Source organism: Hakea prostrata, chromosome 4, assembly GCF_041222555.1.
Source record: "Hakea prostrata isolate BN-2017 chromosome 4, UWA_Hpros_2, whole genome shotgun sequence".
Taxonomy (NCBI): domain Eukaryota; kingdom Viridiplantae; phylum Streptophyta; class Magnoliopsida; order Proteales; family Proteaceae; genus Hakea; species Hakea prostrata.
This window is the reverse complement of record NC_142603.1, coordinates 23,036,532-23,062,775: the sequence shown is the minus strand read 5'-3', so window position 1 is coordinate 23,062,775 and position 26,244 is coordinate 23,036,532. Positions and strand designations below refer to the sequence as shown.

At 37.7% G+C, this 26,244-nt stretch overlaps 2 protein-coding genes across 2 annotated transcripts; one reads left to right on the top strand and one right to left on the bottom strand.

Annotated features, from left to right (window-relative positions):
* Nucleotides 1–1,484: 1,484 nt before the first annotated feature.
* LOC149018538 (Ribosomal protein L20) lies at nt 1,485–11,761 on the bottom strand. The gene is made up of 2 exons (XM_089152741.1): nt 11,514–11,761; nt 1,485–2,076 (listed from the first exon to the last, which is right to left on the bottom strand). The coding sequence occupies exons 1-2, from the start codon at nt 11,697–11,699 to the stop codon at nt 1,885–1,887; spliced, it is 378 nt and encodes a 125-aa protein (XP_089008867.1). The 5' UTR covers nt 11,700–11,761; the 3' UTR covers nt 1,485–1,884.
* A 198-nt stretch (nt 11,762–11,959) lies between these two features.
* On the top strand, nt 11,960–25,738 carry SCY1 (SECY homolog 1). The gene is made up of 8 exons (XM_089152739.1): nt 11,960–12,169; nt 12,997–13,139; nt 13,238–13,623; nt 18,870–19,169; nt 19,280–19,369; nt 20,507–20,630; nt 22,945–23,108; nt 25,128–25,738. Exons 1-8 carry the CDS (start codon nt 12,000–12,002, stop codon nt 25,350–25,352), a joined length of 1,602 nt encoding a protein of 533 aa, XP_089008865.1. The 5' UTR covers nt 11,960–11,999; the 3' UTR covers nt 25,353–25,738.
* The last annotated feature ends 506 nt before the right edge of the window (nt 25,739–26,244 follow it).

Below are 26,244 nucleotides of genomic sequence, written 5' to 3'. Positions count from 1 at the left end.
AAATTTTTTTTTTTTTTTGAATACTAAATTATCGTCGATTTACTCGTTAACAAGGTTTTGAATATGATTTTTTTTTGTATTGAATAAAGATATCAATTTATTGAATAGTTGTGAATGAAAACATACCTACCTACAGCTTAAGTTCTTGACTTTGAAGATAAAATTTTCATTTATCAGATTCCTTTTGAATTCTGAATCTCTGATGTTTCTAAGTTTACAAAAAGAGTTTGTGTGACATTCTCTATAATTGACTTGACTTTCAAATATGCCTAAATTTAATTACAATTCTTCTCTCTACTTATTCTATTTCATGAATAATTTTAACTCTTTGCTGCTGAGAAAAACCAAAGGAAAAAACAGAGATAGAGAGAGAGAGAGAGAGAGAGAGAGAGAGAGAGAGAGAGAGAGAGAGAGAGAGAAACTTGGGCGAAAGACAAATTGGAAATTGGAATGAATTTTGACCATTGTCTTAGAAGCTACAAATTAATTGAGAATTGAGATAAATCTTTTTCTTTTTCCCTTCGAGCTTACATATAATAACCATAATTTTCATCGAATAGCAAATTAAAAAACCCTAGAAATTTGGATTTCTCTAAAATCTAAATGGGTATAAATAGTTAAATACATATTGAATATAAGTTTTGGATTATTTGTTGACATCTTTACTATTTTATTTTCCAGAACTGAGTTTGGAACTTAAGTATTTAATTACTTTAATATGTATTTTAATTACTACTTGTCTTACATTTGATATTTACGACCAAAGATATGGCCAATTAAAGCTACGGACAAGGCCAATTAGGGCCTGAGCCAATCAGGGTCAGGGACAATCAGGGCCAGGGACAGGGCCAATCAGGGTCAGGGACAATTAGGGCCAGGGACAGGGCCAATCAGGGCCAACCCATCCCGACCCGGCCCAATTAGGGCCAATTAGGGCGAGAATGGGCTTGGCTTAGCCCTGTAGGGCTTAGGGCCAGGGACAATAATCATTGACCCTGAACTAGAGCCAGGCGGGAATGGGCTCAAATTATACCATATAGGGCTGGGCTTGGGATTGCAAAAGCCCGGCCCAGCCTGGCCCAGTTGCAGCCCTAGTACTTTTGCGAATGAAAGATCTAAACTCTCACTTTGATGCACTCCATCCTCTTGTAAAACTCTCACTAATCCTTTCATTTTACCCCATTTTTGTTCTTGTGTTAACCAAAATCCTCTCTAATGTCTGAGATTTATAAATATACAATTTCTGGAAGATAAATTTGTCAGAAACTTGAATAGAATGTTATTAAAAGTCGTTAATTATTAATTTGAGGCTAAGCTAGGTGTCCTTCCAATTTTTATAAACTACTAATTTCAGGCTGGAAGATTGACAAGGGTTTATAAGAGGAAATCTTGCACTGCCGGCTAGTTTTACCACTCAACTAGCCGTTGCATTATTCTTGAATGGAACCCTAATCTGAAGAATCTGTGAGAGAACAGATAAAACCAAAAACATCTTTCAGAAAGGCTTCAGAGATGAACACCCTGGAACACACACAGATCAAATGAGTAGTTAAAATGACCTATAATGTAGTAATGCTACATCAGATACCAACACCAAGATGGAAGTAATTGCATATTAATTTATCCAAAACAAGGTAAGACAGTAGCTGAATCACAATAAAGAAAAATCTATTTAACTTCACTTCTCTCCCTCCTTTTCACCTAGAACTCTTTCTGCTGTTCACATGCCCAAGCTGCCATATCAATATCTCCCAGACATGTTAAAAGATAACTACAGATCAGAGGCTTCCAGTGAAATTATGAAAACCTATAAAATGAGTTCTGAACTTTCCAGATTCATACTCTTTGAACACATTGATCTAGGAGTTTGATCAAGATAGATAATCACAGAAGTAATGCAAGGCCTTCCTTCTTTGGAACAGCTTCCACCTTCTTGTTTCCAGGAAAAGCATTACGTGAGGCATCTACGAGGGCCTTGAAGCTATATGGTTCATGCATCGAGAGCTCTGATAGCACTTTCCTGTTTAGTTGGATATTCTCCTTTAACAGCCCATGCATGAAATTGCCATAGTTAACCTGACATGAGAAATAAATGAATAAACACTAGACAAGAAATTATTGAAAACATACAAGACTACAACAGAAACTTAACATCATATGGTGAAATGGAGAAAGATGTTTAGTAGTTAATTCAGAACATTACTTTGGACAGAAACCAGTCTAGAACTTGATATATGAAGAGAACAACTACACTCTGAAAGATAAATGCAGAGGCATTCATCTAATCCAATTAATTATTCAAGATGACTATGGTCGTGATTCACCCCAAGAAGTTTATGAGAGACCATTAACTGTAATTTCTTCCATACCCAAATGATCCTAGAAGGTGAGCCTATAATTTATTTTAAGTCCCATTTTTTGATGGGTGCTGCAACTTGGTTTTAACTTGACCTCGAGGCAGACCAGAGAAGCCGCAAATACCGCTGAGGAAGAAGGGTGAGATGAATAGCACCAAAGTAGTAAAGTTGGAAGGAAAACTAGAAGCAACTGATGTGGATTGGAATCAGTGCGGGAATCAACAGTGGTTGGTGGAAACTGGACATGAGGTAGGGGTGGAGGAGGTGCTGCTGTCCAGTGAGGCAATAATCCTAGGTGCTGGATTTTTCAGCTGTGCCTTTTGAGCTTCTAGGTTGCTCTGAGGATCAGATGTGGAGGCGGCAGCAGTAGTGGTATTGGCACAAGAGGAATATGGAAGTTGCAGGAGTTGGAAGAAGAAGAAGGTACACAAGTCAATCTAAATGGCACTGGGTTACTTTGGATATTAAGGGGAAAAAGTCCACCATGTCATAGCACCACTTGATAGATGTAGGTTAATGATAGGGTTGTAGCAGTAAGGATTGACAAACTAGAGGTTGTTGGTTAGCAACTGAAACATGCGGAAGGTAAGTGTCAATAATCTTCCCCAATTTTTTTAATATGCTTTTTGTGCGACATAAAGTGGACAGATTCTTTTGCCCCCAAAAAAGTGGAGAATCAAGGGATAAAGTGAAAACGTACTAATACTAGTCACATGAAAGAGGAAGTAATTAAAGTAGAACAGCTCTAGGAATGTTCACTTTCTTTAATTTTTTTCCTGCATAAATAGGTCTCGGAATGTTAACAAAGATTATACAATCAAGCATTACATTCATGAATAAAAGGGAGCCCTCAGCAATCATCAAAAAAGCCAACTTTACTGCACTTAGATATCATTGTTGAAAAACCAGGTTTTGACTTGTCCTAGTCAGTTGCGTCAAGTCTAAAAACAACAGTCACACTAACACAGTCTAGAAATGACCTTACTTGTTTGAGTCATAAAAGACTAGACATATTCACCTAGTTAAATGAAACTTGCCCAGGTCCAGAAAGTTTTTAATTCCTCATTGTTTGTTTGTAGATTGTGCCATGCAAAGTGTGTTTACTGCAGATAACATTTGATTGCAACAATCCAACTACCATATCCCACACCTTGAAAAAGACACATTTTTCTGTTTCTATGCCCATCTCTGCTTTCCTCAAACCAATCTTGGTGGCAACATTTTCAATACTGTAGGTTGCTTAGCCAAATTCCAGATGGGCAGGCACCTCAGTTTAAAAACAGGAGTCAAAGAAGATGAGAAGGCTTTGAGGCATATTACCAAATATGGGAAAAGTCAATGGTTCTAGTGAATAAACTGCCTCAACTCTCATTCTTTTTCAAAGTTCAGAGGCACTGGAACATCTGACAATTGAAGTAGATAAAATACCTGAGTTTGAATCGAAACACCACATGTTTTATGCAGCATATCAATCTTGAACTTTGAGGGGAGAAAAGATCGTTTTTTGTTTTACTGTTCAAATCCAGTCAAGAGAATGACTCCATCAAAGCTGGCATTGAAACCCTCAACAAAAAACCAATTTGTTTAGATTTTCCTTGAATATTCTTTTGTTTCTGTGGCCAAATTAGTTGAATTGCTATATATATAATTTTTTTAGGGTGAGACTAAAACCTTGAATCCTGTGATGAAATAACTTGATAGTTGGTACAAAGTACAACTGTAAAACCTTTCAAATAGTTCCCAAATAGAACTATTTTTTTCTTGAAGATAAATAAATACCTAAATGCTTCCAAACGGTGACCTCCCTCCATGTGTGCTTACTTTGAAGAGGTCAGGAGATGGGATGCCCATGGCCTCTGTCTCTCCCTCACTTCCCAACCATCACCCCCCCAACCCCCGGGCCCAAAAAAAAAAAAAAAAAAAAAAAAAAAGAGAAAAAACCCCATCCCTTTTCCCATTATCTGAGTCACTAACATGGTATCTTCCATTCATTATAGCCTTATAGGTAAAACACATCACTAATGTGACCAGATTTAACTGTAGGCTTTGAGAAGAACTGGAGTTGAAAAACCAGGATTTCCAACTATGCTTGATATATTTCATCCTCCAAATCAAGATTTTTTTTTCTTGATATAATCAAGCATTGCAATCATGAACAGGAAGTCCTAAAGTGATCATCTAAAAGAGGCAGTGTTACTATGTTTGGAAGAAGAGATTGATCATTGAATCTTGCTAAGACTTGCCTGGTAGATGCTTCTTTGGCAAGCATGTCTTGAAGCCTATATGTGCTGATTGTTGTCATGATGAGCATTGATATGATTAATCAAAATCTTAGTCACATCTGACCACTATGTTTGGGAAAGCTTGTTACCCTGCAGCTATAGTCCTTCTAAGATAACAAGTAATTTGGCCAGATTTCATTTCAGATAACCAGAGTAGAAAGCAAAACATAAAATCAGATTACCTATCACTGAGTTACTCCGCAACCAACCTAAACAAGCAATGCCCCTACTGCAACATGGAAGGGCTTTTTAGCCCACCAAGTGATAGCGAAGTGCCAGATTGCATCTGCATATCTGTACCAGTGGTAACACTGGCAGTAGTGGCTCCAGAATTTGTAGGTAAGTGATATCCTGATAAGTGATCAACTAGGCCTAAGAAAGACCATTAGTTTGGGCCCACGAAGATGACCTTTCAAGACCTTTTTTTAACTTGTGTTTCATGAGTGCCTCTATGAACTGCAGTTGACCTAGCTTCAAGAGACAAATCAAGACAGAGAAGCCAGCGCAACAAGCCAATCTGACGTATATTCAAATGCAAAAACCTTTTGAAACTCCTCAATCGCTATAGCCATAGGATAATGTGCTGCTGATAGCACTATTGGATCACCTTATTTCTTCAGGTATAGCCCTCCATTAAGAAGATAACTTTTGACAAAATCACTATAGCCATAGGCCAGGGTGCGGATGGGAGATCTATGGACAGCTTCGCCATGCTCTGAAGCCTTAATGTAGTCCTGGATTTGAATCATCAAACAAGGAACCAAACCAGGATCTGTTATCCAAAGGTGACTGAGTTCTGGGTTCAAACAAGTGAATATTTGCTAACTTGGGGTGGGTTCTGTTGGAGTTAAAACGTGATACATAGGGTTGATGTTAGGTTAAGATTTAGTAAGATCAGTGACATAATCAACTGATATAGCAACTAGTGGGTTGTAAAACAGATTGGCACCTAGGTGTTGAGAGAGAATAGGTTAAGGTTAGGGGTTTAATAGAAACAAAGCAGAGATTCTACAGTTTGATTGGGTAGAGTGGGACCAGCTTTAGATCAGGTCCTCCAAGGGGGCAGAGGATAACTCAACCAAGATTTGGAGGTTTTCTAATGTCTAGTTTAGGGTATGCTGACTGGGGGAGGCATAGAAGAGAAGAAGAGAATGGATAAGGTTTGAATCAGATTTAAAGTTACTTGCTGATGAGGGGAACACCTTGGTAATAGCTTGCTTGAAGGAAGAACAGTAATTGAAGTGACAACCAAGAATTAAAGGACTAAACTAGGCTCTTTCCACTCACAAGGTGTCAATCGGATCAAACAGCAATTCCATCAGTCTTGATCAGACAAAAGAGGAAAAGGTTGAAGAAGAAAAAGTTGCAATTTGCAAATAATAGCTTCAAGTCAAATTTTCTAATTGTGAGAGGTACTGGGATCTGAACCCCCATCTCAACCCACACAACATGATTTACTTTATTCACAGGACATCAATCCACTTTCTTATTCAGCCTAGGAGAGCGAGAGACCCCTCTCATTGACTCTATAGGAATGCACTTCCTCTCCCAAAAAAATGTACAGACCCAATTGATTCTTAATACTACCTAGAAAAAGAATACAATTATTTGACTTGGATTGAACCAATTGTTTGCCAAAGTCTGACCCATGGTAGAAGATCTTGCTCGAGAGCAAAATCTTGCCACCTTGAAAAACCAAGATCTCAACCATCTCGGTGAGATCTCAATAGAGATGTGCGATTTTTTTACGTCAACTTGGTGGCCCATCTTAGTGGGTTTTAGGGTCCCAATTGGGCTGAAACTTGGTTTTTAGCCTATTGAAGGCCTTTTGAACACATTGGTGGCCTTGGATTTGTCAGAAAACAACCCTAAGTATGATTTCTAAGTCTACCCATAGTGTGAAACTGAAATGTTGTAGGATTAGGGAATGCAAGGTTATACAACATGTAATATAGAACCTTTAAGGCTTATAAATGAAAAGTAAGTGTACCAAATGCATCAAATAACCTAAATGTCATCAAAATTGCATCCATATGAGTATCACAATCTCAATTTTCAAGAATAAAATAATAAAATTATAAAACCATTAGAAGTTCTATATAAGTCATTAAATCATAAGTTCATAAGACAAGTAAAGAATGATTGATCTTCCTTCGATGTTGTGGATGCGCCAAGAGTACTAGCAAGTAAAAATTCAGCTGAAATCCGCAAAAAAAGGGGCAAAAATTGAGAGTTCCAGTAAGATATGGCAAGATACAGGGCGAGATATCCCAACTCTCTGCTCTCGATTTCCATCTCATCTCACTTCTTTGAAAAAGCGAGATATCTTGCGAGATCTCAATCTCCCACCATGGTCTGACCGGTTAAAGTAGTCCTACATGGAAGAAGACCAACTAGAAGCCAAAATTCAGGATTTGCTACAAAGTTGTAGTTAGAATGGGTCATAAGTAGGTATTCTTGGCCATACTAGGGCTAGGATTTGATGGTAAGGTTACAACGTGTATGGAAGTCTTCTAGAGTCTAGGGTCATGGTTTTGAAAATCTCATCAGAATTCAACCAAACTAGATTGGTTGTGAGGAGGGTATGGGGAGTAATTAGTTAGATTGTAGATAATCATGAAGGTCATTCTATGTGTGTTGCCCAATTGCTCGTTTGCTGAATACTAGCTTATGGGTTCAAGTCCTGGAAACAACCTCTCTGGAAATAGGGGCAAGGCTCTACGTCTGACCCTCCCCAAACTGTGCTACATATGGGAGTCTTGAATTTGGAATCCTCTTTTCTCTGATTGGATGGTTTGGGCTATAGAAATCAGGGCTTCATTCTGTCAATGATGAGAGCAATGAATGTAGGAAGTGGTTAGGAAAGGCGGAAAATTGGATCGAGTACACTAATATGGAAGGGGAGTAATCGATTATAATTTTGGGCTGTTTCAATGGTGGTTGTTGGTATATTAAAGGATGGACAAGATCTAGGGTTTGGTTGTTTAGAAGATTAGAAGAACATAGGCTGCATGGTTGTCATGGTGACGAGGCAATGCAAGGCAATATAGGGCCAATTGAGGCAGTGAGGCGGCAAGGGACCTAGCTGGTCAAGGCGTTTGAACTGACATCTTTGGTGTACATCCCCATACACTCTTGTTCATCATAAATATAGCATATCTTTGATATATATATATATGAAAAAAAATAACATTAAGGCTACCTTAAGTTATCCAACATACCAAAAAACCATGCATAGTAATTAACTAGGTGCTAAATAAATTACAAGTATTTAAGTACTACGTAATTTTTTTTATAAAATCAGTAGTTCATAATTTACTACAAAGTATTATGCTATCATCAACTATTCAATTCAAAATCAAGAACCTGCTGGAATAGGACTTTGCAAGTAATTAGAGGGTCAAAAGAGCTATACTTTTTGCCAAATAAGAGAGGGGAGTCGGGCAATAGGAAGAAGGTGAGTGTTGAGAAGGGTTTTCAGATTAGGGAGTTTGAGTGTTTTCTATATCATGTGTGAAGTGAGGAAGAAGATCTGTATCATGTGTGAAGTGAGGAAGAGATAAAGAGGTTTTATTATTATTATTTAAATTTTTTTTTTAAGTGATCCCATGTATCTACTATATAGTTTAGTTTTGATACATCTTCCAATTAATGTAGTTAGATATGCATCTAAATTTATAGCTTTTGATTTAGCATCTCTATTTAAAATAAAAAATAAAACTGAATAATGCGGTCGCCATGACCCTCAAGACGTTGTTCTAGACCGCTTTAAGCACATCACATAAAGTGAAGGTCACCTCATCAGAGGAGTGCCCGGATGTCTAGGCGACGCCTTGATAACTGTGATAGGCTGTGGTCTAAGGTAATCCAAACTTACTTGCTGTTGTAGTACCTGGGCAGCAGCTTGTTTGACTGCAAACAGAGTTGAAGACAAGAAAGCTTGAACAAACCAGTGAGGTTTCACACCGCAAAGTGTTATTGGATGAAACACCAATCCCGCCAACAAACTAACCAGGCTTCCCGTGGCAAGGTATCAATCGGATCAAACACCGATCTCACCAGCCTTGACTAAAGACAAGACAAAGTTTTTCAATGGACATCGATGGACAAGAAAATATGAGCAAAAAGCTTTTCATAAATCAAATTTGTGTCCCATATTGTCATGTGCAAGCTAATATAAAAGACTAAAAACATTAGATTCCAACATGAAAAGGAAAGGCCTAACCCAGTTCTTGACCTGTCAGGTACCTTAAAGTTAAACTGACTAGAAATAGACTCCAAACAAAGTCCTAAACCACCCCATCTAAACACAATAAGAAAGATGCTATTGAAACTGAAAATAGGAACTAAAACACCTAATCTCGTATGTAACCTTATTACCCATAGTATCAATCAATAAAAGTGGCCTATTACATTGAAATCCCATGGGAACAAAAGCTGCATATATATAGAACCAAACCCCTAGACTTATCCCATCAACATAAGCCTCTTTGCAATTACATCACTGCTATTCAATTTAAAAACATTAAAAAACTAAGATAAAGCTTAAGTATAAGATCCACTAAACTACATAGACACTTGGACTACTTGTTGTTCTTGCAGATGCAAGTCATCAGGTGTGAATCACAACAAGAGAGTTGTTTGAGGTGGTTTAGTCATGTCATTGGGGACCTTGAAAGCACCAGTACAAAAGCTGATTTCTTTTAGATTGAAGGACTTATAAGAATGCAGGGTTAATGACCCATTGACCCCAAGAGAATTAGTAAGGAAATACATACATAATTTGGGCCTAGTTTAAGTATGGCATCAAATGATCAAAATAGAGCTGATTGGAGGGCAACGATCTATGTAGCTGACCGCATTTAGGTGGGTTCTCCCCAATTTTCTTTCGATGTACTTCACTCTTGTGTTTTACTTTTACTTTTATTTTCACAATTTTGTCTTCACATGGATCCATTAAACAACCTCATTCAGTTCAGATAAGGTAGAGTCACTGTTTGTTGTATTGGTAGACTAATTTAAATAATTGTTACAAGACCAGATATTTCATATGTAGTTATAGTGTAATTAGTCCATTGATAGTAAAACCTAAACAAGTCCATTGGGAGACTCCAATATTTTAAGCTAACTCAAAGTGGTTCCCAAGAAAGGCCTTCTTAATTGGTGCTACGGTTCAACTGATATCATGGGCTACTCCGATCCTGACAGGACAGGTGCTGAAGGTGATCATAGACCTACTACTGGATGATGTGCATTTGGTAGCAGAAACTTTGTTACATGAAGTAAAAAGTAGACTAATGTGGCAAGATTGAGTGCAGAAGCTGAATACAGAGCTCTCATACAACAGTAGAGCCAATGTGAAAATCTCTCCTTTAAGATTTGTGGCTTTCAGTTCATAAACTCATGAATATATATATAGTGACAATCAAGCTTTGACTTATATTACCAAGCGTATTGGGATTGATTGTCATTTAATAGGAATGCAGCTTCGCATAAGCATATTTTGACTATGTTTGTCAACATCAATGATAGCCTGGTGATATGTTCACAAATGCATTCTTCTCGTCTGCATTTCTTAGTCATATGACCTGCTGTTATCTATGATGCAAACTTCAATAATCATCATATAGGAGATGAGAGATGCTGACTGTTGAGGTGGATAAGTGACAACTACGATTAATAAAGTAAACAACGATGATGTCACAGCTGGTTTGGGAGTTGCCCTAAAACACAATAAGCTACTATGATTAATAAAGTAAACAACAATGATGTGACAGCTGTTTTGGTAGTTGCCCTAACAGACAATAAGCTACAAGAAAGTTGCTTTTGGTGGCATGGATGTTCACCGAAGGCCTTTCGATGCTTTAGTTTGGAAGAGTGATCCGGTTAAGATTGAATGAACAAATTTACGAAGTACAACATCATCGATCAAAACAGGCAATGAAAGGAAGCAAGAAGCAGCCAATAATCACAACCTGAGCTTGTCTGCTTTTCAGGTGGACTAATATGACTTGCTTACTCTACTTCCTTGGCTGGCTATAATGTTTTCATGGGCATAATAACCAGAGCTACTTACTATTCATTATCATTAATTGGGTACTTAAATAAACCATATGCAACATAAATCCACTAAGAAAACATAAATATCAAAATATGTGTGCTTGGCTTACTGTCTTACTTGATTAAGAAATTACATTGACCGAGGTTCTGATGGAGTAATCATCAGTAACGTCAACATCTGTTCTTCAAAATTTGAATTTTAAGGACATAATAAGAGGATTTTAAGAAATCAATCGGGGCCTCCATGCAGCCAAATTAGCAACAATAGCTTTTGTGACTAGGCAAATTATCAGCTAAACAAACAGCCTAAATGTACTTGAATTAAGTGTTAAAATCCTGCAACTAAAGTAGTGGTAGTAGTAGCTATTCTGAATAATATAAACCACCGTTTCCGCTACAGGTAATCCTCGTAACTGAGCCATTACTTGCACATAAATTTCGAACTCTCATCTAGTGTAATTCTGCCTTCTGGGTTGCAAACATTATGCTGGAAAAATAACTATTGAGCCTTGAGTTTCATGTTTCCCAATTTTTCTAATTTACAAGGGTGACAGCACAATCAATTCCATATCCCCATGTCTAATCTGCAATCCTCTCTCACTGACAAGATTTAGACCATTGCTCTTTTACGTAAAAGGAAGCTGTTATCATTCTCAAAGAAGAGGCAACGTGGATTGCAATACGAGTTAAACTTACAGAACTTCCTCCAAAACCCAAAACCCAGATGGGGAAGTGTTTTAAACCTTTTACGGATGACCAGTAAACCATAAAACAAGAAAATTATACACAAGAAAATTATGAATAAGAAACTTACTCCGTGAATACGGGTGCCAGCGTTGATTCTTTCGATCCAAAGAGAACGCATGTCCCTCTTCTTGTTGCGTCGATCTCTGTAAGAATACTGCAATGCCTTCTCCACCCTTTCCCTCGCTATCCTTATGCAGTTCTTTGCTCTCCCTCTGAACCCTTTCGCTAGCTTGAATATCTTCTTCTTGTTCATCTCTGCCTCTCTTTCTCTCTCTCTCTCTCTCTCTCACAGCTTCTTTCGTCTTCAAAGTCAAGTCTCTGCCACTGAAAACGCTGCCAGGAGTCGGGGCTGTAAAACTTACTAGGGAAGACAATTAGACCGTCAGATTGGTATCTACAAGAATCTTATTGACTGATTGGAAATATTCGGATCCTACGGTCATGGTTGGAACCTATTGAGCAATCTCTATGGTGAACTGGTGATTGATCTATCTGCAACGTTAATAGAGCTGAGAACCCAAAAGAAGAGGCAGAGGGAAAGAGAGTGGAGATAATGTTGTTAACTGTCAAAGAAGCTTCTCTAACGGTTTTATTCAGTCTCCCTACGCTCTCCTGCAACAAGAGAACTTCCAATAGACCATGGGATTCGACTTGCAGGGCTAGCTTTGCTGTTGAGAGAAAGCCAAGAAACTACTCTTGGAAACTCCCTCTTCCCCGCAACAGGTACCTTTTCAAATTTCTTTTCCAGTTTGTTTTTCAAGATTAATAATTGATATGGGTATGGCATTTCTTTTCCCTGAAGATGTTTTTTGGGTTCTTTTTCCTATGTGGGTATTTGAATTTGTCTTGAAGTTTCGCTATTTGTTAGTTTCTTCCTTCTATGCCTTCTGTTGTTCAAAGTTTTCGAATCCCCAGTGGATTCGTAGGGCCTATGATGCTCAAGTCTGAACTCCAAATAATAGTAGTATGACTAGGAACTTGGGAACTGAGAACAAAATGTGAGACTAATAAATATTTTAAAGTTATGTCTTTACTGCGTACCATAACTCCCTATTTATGGGAAAGGCCGTGGAGAAGTCTGATTCCTCATAGGAGAAAGAGGAAAGTCACCATGGCAGTTAGGCAGCGGAAGAGTATCTCAGTGGATTAACGACAGCTTTCACCTCAATCATCAGCTTTAACTGGATCTTATGCCACACGCCAATTTTCCATTGGCAGACTGTTTTTATGCAATCACTTTCCTTTGGCAGCTCTGTCCATTTAAGCTCAAATTTAATATTTAATATTTTGAAAGGCAAAACTCCAATTTGATTGTTGGCTCTACTGTGTCGGAGTCAAAGCATTGTCTATTTGTCAATGTCTTACATTATAACAGCAATAATGCTAGGCTTCAGACTTGTTGTAATTAGAGCGCTTTGCATAGAATAACAAAACATTCTTAGTTACTATAGATTGCATGCTTAGTGGCAAACTAAAAATGTTTCTGCAAAGATAATTTAGTAGAATCATCCTTTTCTTTTGGCTTTTTGTTAACCTTGATATCTTATCAGATGTGATGGTTCGGATTTTGATCCATTGGGTATCAATCGAGCTCCCTCTCCATGGCAGCATTTTGCAGAGTTATTTTTCCAAGCATTTGAGAGTACATCAAGTACTAAAAGAGAGAAACCATCTTCAGCTAAGGGAGTGGCAGGTTTTGTACTTGTCCAATAGCCAAGTTATTGTAAATATATGATGTTTACAGTAATGTATCTGCCCTTTATTCTTAATTGAATAACTTTGATTTTGCAGCTGCAATTGAAGACAGTTCAATTGATTTTGGTGACTTCTTTAAAGGACCTCTACCTGGAAAGTTTCTCCAACTGTTAGGGTATTTAGCTCTTTCTCGACTTGGAATCTATGTACCTTTAGGTGGTGTCAACCGAGAGGCTTTTGTCGGTAATTTGGATCAGAATAGTTTGTTGGGAACCTTGGATTCATTTTCTGGAGGGGGCATAGGTCGTTTGGGGATCTGCTCCCTTGGTATTGTTCCTTATATCAATGCACAGATTGTGTTTCAACTTCTAACACAAATATACCCAAAGTTGCAAGAACTTCAAAAACGAGAAGGTGAAGCAGGGAGAAAGAAAGTTCTTCAGTATACTCGCTATGCTTCGGTTGGGTTTGCAATAGTACAGGTAAAGTGTCATATATTGATGTTTTTTGTGCAAGTTAATTTAATCTAGTATAAGAAAAACAAAGTTCTTCTATCTCCTTCAATTTTTGTGGTAATTTAGGAACTGCAACTGTTACTTCATGTCCTTCCCTCTTAGATTTTGGGAATATTTATTGTTTGTAGGTGACAAGAGGATAAGCCTATTAGTTAAAATATAACTTGTTAGGTTTTCTTATTAAAATCTATATTAAGTTTCAAAATTAGTTTTTGCATTTCTTTTATTTAATTGTTTTGCATGTGTGTGTGGGACCCATGAGGTAAGGGTGGTAATGAGGCACCATGAGTAAAGGAGGCCTTTCATGACCTTGGTTATGAGGCTCTTCATGACATTGGTCATGGGTCTTAAAGGTCTTGGTCATGGTGATGAGGTGGGCTTACTTGAATGGTGGAATTTACTCAAATTCTAACTCGTGACCTTCATTTCTCATTTCAACTTCATGACCATTCATGGCCATTACCATGAGTGGGGTTAAGGTCTTTGAATGGATTAAATCCAATTTATTCCAAAGAAGTGAATATGAGAGTTACTTCTCCAAGTAATGGGGAGGTTAGGTCAAGGGGGTTTATTCACATTAGTGGAGGAGGGACAAGCCCATTGATTCTCCATTAGTGGAGAATTGATTCTCCCCCTTGTGAAGAGGTGTGGTTTGGGCCTATATAAACCCAACCCTTCCTTGCATGTGGTGTGCAATAATGACACTCCTCACTGACATTATTTGTTTTACAAAGTTCATTTATTTCTTGAGTTGTCTAAGTGTTGTGCTCTAGCTTTTGGCTCCTTGAAGGGACTAGAAGAACTACCTCATCTTCTAGTTGGAGGTTGCTTTATCTTGGAGGTGGTGGTGCGAAGAACCCTTGGTAGTAGGGTGCATCAATTACCTTAAAGACAGCAGTCAAGGTGTGACTCAACCTCATTGATTGGTGGTTCGTTCGGTTGCAACTTCAAGCTTTCCAACATAACTTCATTTGGTTAAAAGTTGTTGTTATAATAACAGGTGTTAGAATTTATTTATTAAGGGTTCATAGCAATGTTCACTGAACAATTATTTTATTATTTATGTTATATTTCCTTTTTCTATTTTTAGGTGTTTCTAATATTGCAATTATGTTTACTTTCCTTTTCATGTGTGATTATATTAGCATACTTCCTTTCCAGTATTTTGTTATTAGCTTATTTAAGGGTTCCAACCATAGTATATTATGTCGCCGATTTATCGCCGAAATGTCGCGATAAATCGGCATGTCGCTGGGGGGCGACACGACACCCCCCAGCGACACTGATTTTACCATATGTCGGCGATATATCGCCCCCGATCGAAAAGTCGATCGAAAAGTCGTGGAAACACTGCAACCACCACCGGCGACGATCGAAAAGTCTGTGGAGCCTGTGAAGACCAAACTGTCAAAACTTGCAACGATGGAGTTAATCGATTCCAAGCACTTCGAAGTTTGAATCGGAGACTTGCCACACTTTTAGGGTTTTATGAAACACCTACCACCACCACCACCGGCGACGACAAACAATTCCTCTTGTTAAGAGATGAAATCGATCAAGAAAATGAAAATGGAACAATTGAAATCGTATTGCTTGCTTGTTTGGGCTGTGTGCAGAGATTCTCATTACGGTTTGTTCAAGTATTCTGGAAACGGGTGGAGTTGAATGTTTCAAAAGGGAAATTGAAGGGTGAGAAGGGTTTGCTACCAGGCTGGCGATGGCGACTCATTCATAACTCCAAATGGTGAGCGATGCAGATCTCCGACTCCTATAGACCCAAAAAATCTGAAAGGAACTTGTTTCTTCTGGTTTTCACAATCAAATCCCTAAATTGGCTTTCAGTTGTAAACAGTAAACCCCATCACACCCACACCCGCACGCTCTGCCTCTCCCTCCGACATTACCTGATTTTGGCCAAAAAGATCCAGGAGTGCCCAACGAGCCCAACGATGTCTCCGACGTTACCTGATTTTGGCCGAGAAGATCCAGGAGTGCCCAACGATGTCTCCGACGTTACCTGATTTGAGAATAACTGGTGAGAAACTGAGAACTGAACTGAGAAGGTGGAGGTCGTGGAGCATCGATATCACCGAAACCAAAGACTAAAAGTCGTCCGAAATTTCGCCGGTGTCGCCGGTGTCGCCAGGCACCGACACGGCGACACCAGGCGACCTGTCGGACCTTGGTTCCAACTAGGGCAGAATTACAACCAATTGTAGGGTAATAACTAGGGCAGCAAAGGAAAAAAAATTATTGCTTTTATAGAAAAATCTGAACTGTCTACTGACTTCAGTTCAGAATACAGCCTTAAAACAATTGCTAAAAGAAAAGGAAAAATTACATCTGCAACCCTAAAGAAAAAATTGTAGAAGGGCACAGCAGAAGAAAGGTATCTCAGCTCTGCCACCACTTTAGGTCTCCAAGAAGAAGATGTTAAAAAAAAAAAGTTAAAAGGGAAGAACAGGTTCTGGGCAGAACTGAAGAGGGTCTTGAATTCCTATTCTAGGTCAAGAAGAAGAAGGAAAGTGGTATTACTGCCAGGGTACAGCAGGAAAAATAAAACAGCAGATTTGCAGCAAGCAAATCTCCAAGGTTAACAGAGATCAGGTACTGTGCAGGTCTGAAAGGAGATTTATTTTTACGGGAAAAATTTAGTCAAACAATACACCCTCATAAGATAATGCAGCAACCTACAAATAATTGACCAGCCAAACCTCCAACTAATTACAAGAAAGATGATTTCCCCTTTTTCTTTTTTCAGGGTGCAGTGAAATGTTACCTCTTTTCCTTTCCTTTTTTTTCTTTCGCACCTGAACGTCTCTGAAGATGTCACAAGCTCCCCTCCGTCCTTTTTTGCTTCTTGGCTGACGTCTCTGAAGACGTCACAGGCACATCATCTTGTCCTTTTTTCCCCCAATAAAACCAACCAAACATAATAAAGAAACTAAAAAGTTCAGCAACTCATCTCTCACGCATCTCCGATCAGAATCTGCTTCTGACTTGTGAATGGCTCAAGCTTCTGCAACTTTTTTCTTTTTCATGGTGACACATGATCATCTTCTGAAGAATTAACTACAGAATTTAGACAGACAGCGCTGGCATAACAATAGCAGCAGCCACAGAAACAAAGAAAGATTGTCACTGAAGAAAAAGAAGCACCACCAACTCCAATCATGGATGGGTGCTTCAGGTCTGCAATTCAGCATACTCCAGTCAATACACGCTTTGATACCATGTTGTAAGCTTGAGAGATTATTGCTCTGAAACTATGATTTATCCATAGGCCCTAATGGGTATTTATAGTTGCGATCTGAGTAAGTCTTACCCTGAGTAGGAAAAGAAATACATAAACTAGTAGGAATAGAAAAACTAATCCTAGGCTGATTAGGAAACTAGTCTAACACTGAATAGGAAACTAAAATAGAAATAATAAGGAAAAAAATAAAAATAATAATAATTATTAGGAGTTTTAAAGAGGAGTCATTTTCCGTTTAGGAAACTCAATCCTACTTCAATTGAGAAACTCAGTCCCTCTTACAACTGCAACACCTACCTACTTGGTTCTACAATACCCATATTGTTATGTGCTTCACAATAACTCATGCAGCCTTTTGGTCTACAACAACATCTATTTGATCCGTAATAACTCATACTGCCTATTTGATCGACAACAACAACTACCAACTTGGTTTGTACTAACCGATACAAACTATTTGGTTTTGAGTTTCAACAACAACTAACTATGTGGTCTATAGTAACCCATATTGCATATTTGGTACATAGTAACCCATATTATATATTTGGTACATAGTAACCCATATTATATATTTGGTCTACTCTAGGTTCATTGTGAAGTGTCTGTGTAAATATTGAAGTAACACTTTTATCTTCTCTTGTTGAGATTCTTGCCTACTACTTGCCTCTTGTGATGTAGCTATTACAGATGTCCCACTTTTGAGACATTGCTACTTACTACTGGCATTATTTGGATAGTGTCTTTCGTATTGTAGTTGATGTTATGCTTTTGGATGCAGTTTATGTTCATTGCCCCCTATTTTTTCATTATGGGATGTTTTATTTGACATGAAGATTATTATTAAAGTTGTTAATGATCTCTTGGGTGAAGTTCTCTCAATGTTTATTGCCTTCGAGTACTACTATTTATGCTCAAGATACATGAAGTTCTTAATTGCTGTTCTTGCTATTCCAAGTTAAAGGCCTTTGATACATATACTACAGCTCAAGGGGAGCGTCAAAGTTTATCAATTAAGGGTTTATAGCTCACTGTTCACATGAACAGTATTCATGGTACCAGTGTTCACATGAACAGTACTTGTGAACGGTATTTTTTTATATTTTCAAATGCTATATTTCCTTTTCCTATTTTTAGGTATTCCTACCTTTGCTATCACCTAGTTTCTTTTTATACGTAATTATCTAGTTTCCTTTGTGTACTCACCTTATTATATATTGGAATCATGGGGAGTTTAGCTCTTGGGACACTAAGCAGTCTTTTTCTCACCCTCTTCTTCTCCTACTTATTAGTTGCTATTTTGTCACAACACACAAATCTACCTGAGTTTGTGTGGGACTCTTGAACTCATCCTGTCCAGTGCTGCACAAAAGTATGTTACCTTAGATGATGGAGTCCACGAGTTTCTATTAATTGGTTTGCTTTACAGGATGGAGGGCCTTAGTTCTGGAGCCAGTAGTGCTAAAACCACTGGCACTTACGACATCGGACATAGAGTTACCTAATAGAGTGGCCAAGGGTATGTTTGTAGATCTACATGTTAGAAACACATCAAAATTTCAACTTCTTGACCATATGCCGTCGTATTTTAATAATAAATCCACTTGGAAGAGTTTTAAGAATTTCTGGAATGTTACTGAACTCTTTGGGTTTATTATATAGAATGCATTTGAGGAGATGATAAGCACACTAATTTTAGACCTTCGGAACTAATATAAACATTATAAAATGAAAAAGATTGTTACCAACACAGAAAAACATGTTAGACACATCAAATTTGGAGAATGTTCAGAAGTTTTGAGCTCTATGAAAATGTACTTAGTCACAGTTTTAGTCCACACCTAAGCACCCATCTGCACATTCATTTCTTGTTACTTTCCTTGAGCATTCTTTACAATGTGTACTCTGATGCTTTTTCTGCATTACTTTTCTGACAATTCCTTTGTAATTTCTCTTCCAGGCTATTGGTCAAGTGGTTTACCTACGCCCCTATGTCAATGACTTCAGTACTCAGTGGGTGATATCATCAGTGACCCTGTTGACTCTTGGCTCAGTCCTTACAACCTACATTGGGGAACGAATATCTGATCTGAAGCTTGGAAATGGAACATCCCTTCTAATCTTCACAAGCATTATTTCTTACTTACCTGCATCATTTGGTAGGACAGTTGTAGAAGCATTTCAGGATGGAAACTCTGTTGGCCTTGTCGCCACTGTTCTTTCTTTCTTCTTGTTAGTCCTTGGAATTGTGTATGTCCAGGTAAGTTGGCTCCCCACACCCCGCCCCCCCCCCCAAAAAAAAAAATATATATATATATTGTTTACTGTTGGTATAACTTTGTTTACAATTGTTCTAAAAATTTGTTTCAGGAAGCTGAGAGGAAAATCCCACTTAACTATGCCTCAAGATACATTAGTAAAAGTGGTGGACTTCAGAAATCTGCCTATCTTCCTTTTAAGGTTTGTGAAATTGGTTTTGGTCTGCTGTCACTGTTTTTCCAAGTTGAATTTTAATTTTGATGCTTAAAGATGCTATTTGAACAGGTTCATAGTAGTTAACTCATTTTAATTCATGTTTGAATCTATCAATACTTAAATTTTATTTTGACAAAACAATACAATTTGTATGCAAATGCAAGAAAGCTTCTCATCCAAACCAAGGAAAGTCATCAATATATAATTAAATTTGGAAAAAAATCATCATACAAACATTATGTCTTTAGCAGCGACCTCTTCAATATAAGAAATTTAGTTTTCTCCTGCTTTAGATATGTAAGGACATCTTGATATGTCGAAACTCTCAGATTTGGCTTATCCAATTCCTTAATAAGTCTGTGAAATCCAAATAAAGATGTATATGCTTTTTCTCAGATATGAATGCATTTTTTCTTTGTTCCGTGCTGCTTTTCTGATAAACCATAAGGATTCCCTAAGCTTTTACGGGGCTTTTAAAAAAATAAAAAAATAAAAAAATAAAAAAAATAAAAAAAAAAAGAAGAAGAAGAAGAAGAAAGAAAGAAAGAAAGAAAGAAGAAAAAAAACCTCTTTCTGGACAAAAAGAAGTCCCTTAACTGAAGGGGCAAAAAAAAATTGCACTACTAGAATTATTAAATCATCATAAAGGTTATATGATGGAGGTCCACTGTACACTGATTCCTGCTGCCCCCTGCCTACTCTTTGGCTACTGAGTTAATAGAACTAAGATTTCAAATGCATAAAATATTCCAAGGAAACAGAGAGGTGAAACAGAAAAATGCAACTGGAATACATGAGAAAATTCCTCTCCTTTCCAGCATGTCCCAATTGTTGGTACTGCTGGACCTCTCCAAAGTAATCTTACAGAGCAGTGGGACTGTTGTATGGTTCAATGTGGGAATCCACACAATGGAGTGGGTGAAAAGTTCCCTTCAGGAAAGATGCTCAGATTCTTCAGTCAATGTCAGAAGTTGAAATTAATACATGCCCAAGTAGCCAGTAAGAATGGGGCCAGTATTGTAGATTTCTATTTGTGGATCACCCGTCTAGAAGATTTCACTATTTGCACAATTTATGTGGTATATTCTTCTCGTCATTAATTTAGCAGTTATGGTCAAACAGGTAAATAGTGCTGGAGTGATGCCAATTATATTTTCAACATCATCATTGGCTCTTCCGGGTACATTAGCTCGCTTCACAGGTCTGACTGCTTTGAAACAAGCTGCAGTTTCTTTAAACCCCGGAGGTAAACAAACCACTGTCATAAAATCTTTTTGTTGGTACATACCATTGATGAATTAGTCTTTCTTCTAATAATGTCAACATATGAGGCTTTTCACCAAAACCATTATATTTCATTTAAGAAATTAGAAATACCACATGGTAAGTTGCAACAGGTCTGTTATGAATCATCTAATGTCTGAAACTTGGTTGACTCTAACGTTTAAACCTATGTTGATGTCATACGTGTTTTTATAAAGGACTTGCATGCAAGTATTCAAGCGAAAAATTATTTGCTTTGAATTAGCCACTTAATTTACTGAATTAACTTAAGTATTTCAAAACTAGCCAAAACAATGTCTCCTCTCCTCTCACCTAAGTAATTTGACATTTTTTGCTGCACTTCCCTATTGTTTCCCTCTCCAATCACCACCTCCACTCCTCAACTGATCACTGCCAACAAGTCTGAAGCTGGGAAAATAGGGGAACCAGGAAAGCATGGGAAATAGGGGTAGAACTGTGGTTTTGGACAACAACATTTTGTAACTTGAAAGAATCGATGGCTTGGAAACCTAATACGGGCTAATCAGGTAATTTTTCCCATTATTCAAAAGAGCAGCAGAATTGGTATCAAAGATTTAGAACTCATTATTGGATCATATGGATCTCCAATCCTATAATGGTCTTTTCTAGGTTAACTTACTACTTTTGTTTCATGTTGTTGGTCAGCTTGTCCAGCTATCCCAAATTCTGAGCCCAATTTATTCTACTTTACTATGTTTTATCCCAGCTAAACAGGATCAGCTACACATATCCTTCTCCATAACCGCAGTGCAACTTGAAGTAAATGTTCACAATCATGCTAAAAGGTTTGACTCTGGCTTTTTATGATGATGACCACCAACTTGATGCACCAAACCTTCTCCTTTGCCTGTACTTGGAATGGAAATAGAAGTGTTGAAGTTAAAGACATAAGTTATTGTATAACTATGACCAGTTAATCTGTTTTTCTTCCACCAACTTAGACCATATTTTTGTAACTTTTGACAAATGTTGTAGCTAGTCGAGATGAATAAAGGGCCTCCTAATTTTTGGATGAATGAAATAATCATTAGCCAAAGCCCCAAAAGGGAGAAAGAGAATCCACAGGGGGAAGAAAAAAGAAAAATGGGGGGGGGGGGGGGATGGGGCAGGAGTTTACAAGCCTACTAATCGGCAAGAAAAGAAGAACTAAGACCCCAGGAGACAACAATAATCCTGTTCCTTGGGTATCCAAAAGTGGGGGGTGGCGAGGGGCAGATGAACCGAATTGCCTTGACTGGTCCGGATGAAAATGCTGAACCAGTCACCATCAGCTCTGGTTCGAATAACTCATGACCTAATCTGCCCATTGCTGAGCCAGGGTACCGTCAATGGTAACAAGAGTTAACACTAGTACCAAACTATTAGGTTTAGCTTCAGCTGCAATGAAAGCAGACACCTAAAACCCTCACACTAAATATATTGGTTTTAATTTGAGTGCCATTAGCCCACTTTTTAGTCAACTGGAATGAGCAGTTCTGTTCATCTGATCCAACCAATTTTGACAAACCTCCACTTCATTTGCATTTCTGGTTTTACTTACAGTATGCTTTCAGTAGTTTTACTATTATTTTACATGGGCAACAATGACTCCAAATTACAGGGACTTGTTGAAGATCTATTGCAATAGACATCTCATTCATTATCCTGAACTGTCAGATCATTCTATTTTTTTATAATTTTATATTGAAGTGCTAACAAAAAAGGGCAAACCCGGTGCCGGAGGCTTGCACACAGTAGAGAACCAGGGGTTGGGGGGCCCAATTTTCCTCTGCATCTTACTCCAGCAATTTTTGCTGAGAGGCTGTTTCGATATCAAAGTGCTAAATATTTATATATGAACCAAACCAATGCTTTTTTGGACCAATTTCTAGGGGATTATGACAAACCAGGGCTTTTTTGGACCAGTTTATGATAGGGGATTATGACTGAAACCAAAACAACATTGGAAACAAAGAAGCCAAACTGATCATTAAGAAATCAACAGCAAGTTGGGGCAAAATTCCACCAACTTGGCAAGGATCTCAAGGAGATCTCAAGAACCATGCTTATGACTTGGTTTGGGCCTTTAATCTGTGAAAGAAATTTACAGTGCTTGCTATATCAAGCTAAAGGTAAAGGACCTCTTTTCTATTCTATTTGTTCTGTAATTTTCTGCTTTCTGTTCTAGGTGAAAGTCATTATATGGATTTAAAGATTCCATTGCTTTACTGGAATCTGATTACTATTGAATATAACTGGATGATGTTTTTTTTCAGGTGCTCTATATCTCCCTACAAATATTATATTAATTGCCTTCTTCAACTACTACTACACATTTCTACAATTGGATCCTGATGACGTGAGTGAACAGTTAAAGCGCCAAGGCGCATCCATCCCACTTGTTCGCCCAGGGAAAAGCACTGCTGCATGTATTAAAACTGTAAGTGTTATCAACTTGGTGAAAATTGAAATATTTTGACTCCTTGAAGCTTGGTGATCTTGAGAGCCTACTGAATATGGGTAACCCTTAACATAAAGGTTGGAGTATCCAGCTTCCTTTTGGTGCAAACTTTCTTGATATTAAAAACTAATAATAATAATCAAAAAATGACATACAAGCTATATCATACCCTAAGGGCTTTTGTTTTTTATTTTTTATTTTTATAATTAATATAACAAATATAACTTAGTGCAGCGTGGCAAATGTCATTGAGGAGGAATCAACAATCAACAACAACAATAACAGCAAGCCTTATCCCGACTAAATGGGGTCAACTACATGGATTCTTGCCCTCCAATCCACTTCGTTTGAGGCCATACTAGATACAAGGCTCAAGCTATGCATGTCCTTCTCACCACTTCTCTTAAGGTTATCTTAGGTCTGCCCCTAGTTTTTCTAATTCCTTCTATTTGGATTCAATTGTTGTTTCATACAGGGGCATCTATACGTCTCTGTTAAATGTGGTTGTGCCACCTCAAAAGACTTTCTTGTATCTCATTACTTATTGGAGCTACTCATAGACCACCTCTAATATGATCATTCATTATCTTTTCTTTCCTAGTTTTGCCACTCATCCATCTTAGCATCCTTATTTTTGCTATACTAAGTTTATTTATATGATGCTTCTTAATAGCCCAACACTTCGCACCATACATCATAGCTGGTTGTATGGCGATCCAATAGAATTTTTCTTTTGAGCTTTAAAGGAAATACGGAATACATCGACCACAAAAGACCTCAGATGCATCTATTCTTTTTTAATTCTTTGGGTGACGTCATAATCTATATCACTTTTTTTTTTAATCTATGATTGAGTCAAGGTACCTAAAGTAATCACTTTGTCGAATCTTTTTCTCATCAAGTTTCACCTCCTCGTCATCTGCCCTATCACACGACCAAAGTTACACACTAGATATTCCATCTTTGTTTTACTTAGTTCAGCATGTGTATTTGAGAATGTGTTTCGGGCTGAGGAGTGTCAAAAATAAGTTCGTTGATGTGTCTACACAGGCCTGCTTTCTCTTTTATATTCTGTTGAGAGTTTGGACTGCTCCACCTAAGTATAACAAAAGGGGGAAAGTCTGGACCTTCGCTAAGACGCTGAATATGTGGTCTATGATCACAAAGAGAAGACCTTACCAAGAGAAGAAAGCTACAGGGTGGTCTACAATCAGCTAGCTCATCCATTTCTGGAGTTTCATGGTTCTTTTGATACATGAACAAATGTTTAGCAACCAAACACTTTCAAGCGTTCACGTGAGACATCTTTCCTGGCCTACACTCATTCTGAATAATAGAGTGAAAGAAGAGGAGAAAGGAGGGGGAGAGCACTTCTTTGGTACACTGCAGTATTGTGGAGGTCTTGTGCTACACAACATCAGATGTGTGCTCCTTCAATGCTCAATCGTCTTGACATAGCTCCTTGGCATGTGCTAACATTAGGATCAGTCTCTCATTTACATCTCCTGTTGGCTTCTCTCTTACACATAAGAACTGAACTGTGAACTTTGCCTTCAATGTCTGACTTTCCCCAGTAAAAAGAGATTTCCTTTGTGGGCTGTTAAAGATTCTCTAAAGCAAGTTAGAACAATTTTATTTGGGGGAAATTGATTGTAAGTTATTCAAAAAGGAAAAGAAAAGAACAAGATAATAGAATTGAATATCAGGTATGCACAGAATGATGAAATATTTAGTTTCATATTTTTAGATTTTGATTTCCATAGTGTTGGATTTATGCATAATAAACCTGGTTATTTCAATGGTGGTAATATGGCAATTTTTTTTTTTTTTTTGTGTTGGTACACATATGTAGCTATTTCTCTTTCTCATGGAGTTTGTTTTGTATTTGAGGTTTGTTGAGGTATATAATTTAAGCCTCTGTAGTACATGGACGTCTGAGTCTTGTAATGATTCCTCAATTCACAAACATTTATGTGATCCAGGTTTTGGTTGATGCAGGTTCTTAGCCGAATATCAGTTCTTGGTTCTGCTTTTTTGGCAGTGCTGGCTGCTGGTCCAGCTGTGATTGAACAAACAACACATTTGACTGCATTTCGTGGATTCGCTGGCACGTCTGTTCTGATTCTTGTTGGATGTGCAACTGACACAGCAAGAAAAGTTCAAGCAGAAATAATATCCCAAAAGTACAAGGACATAGAGTTCTATGATTTTGATAGGTACTGATCCCAGGTTCAAAGTCTGAACATGGGGGGAGCCAGACAGGAGAAATCAGCACAGAAAAAGAGCAAGTTTTATCAGTAAAGTTAGTGATTTCATACAGTAGAAATGTCTTCTTGTTATGAAGTAAGATGAGATCCACATTTTCGTTCTTTTTCTTCATGTGTTCATCAAAAGCATGTATCATCAGTTTACAGCTAATGTATGTAAAATCTCTTTGTATTTCTGAGCAGCCAATTTTCAGTTCTCTTCAAAGATGAAACTGAAGTAACTAGAATACCACCTAGTTTAGAACCCAGCTTGGTGTACATTCTTGAAGTCCATTGTATGTTAATAATGCATTCTAAGATGATACAAAATCTATTGACCTTAGGCTCTTTTTGCTCTTTTTGGTATCATTTTCTCATTTTCATTTTGGCCTATTTAAAAACATTCGTTACTGAAAATCAATTTTTTTAAGAAAAAATGAAAAATCCTTTAGTGACAAAAAAATATAATTAATTTTGGAATGAATACTAGGTTTGACCACTTAAATAGGGGAATTAATTTTTTGAGTATTTTTCATGCTCCCCACTTAAGTTGGGTCAAACCTCTTGTCATGTTGTCCATAAACCATTTTGAAAAAATTACCCATTACCCATTATTAGATTTACGGTTAAGTTTTACAAGTTTTGAATGACAATGGACTAAAGTACCCTTTAGCATTGTAAACGACAATAATGCCCTTCACTCACCCTTATTAGGTGAAGGGAAAATCTTGGCCCAGTGCTAGAAAATACCGACCACTGTTGCTGGCCGAAAAAATATCCCTACGGAAAAATATCCACAATCGTCCCTAGCCGGAAAAAATCTCTCTCTCTCTCTCTCTCTCTCTCTCTCTCTCTCATTTTTTCCATTC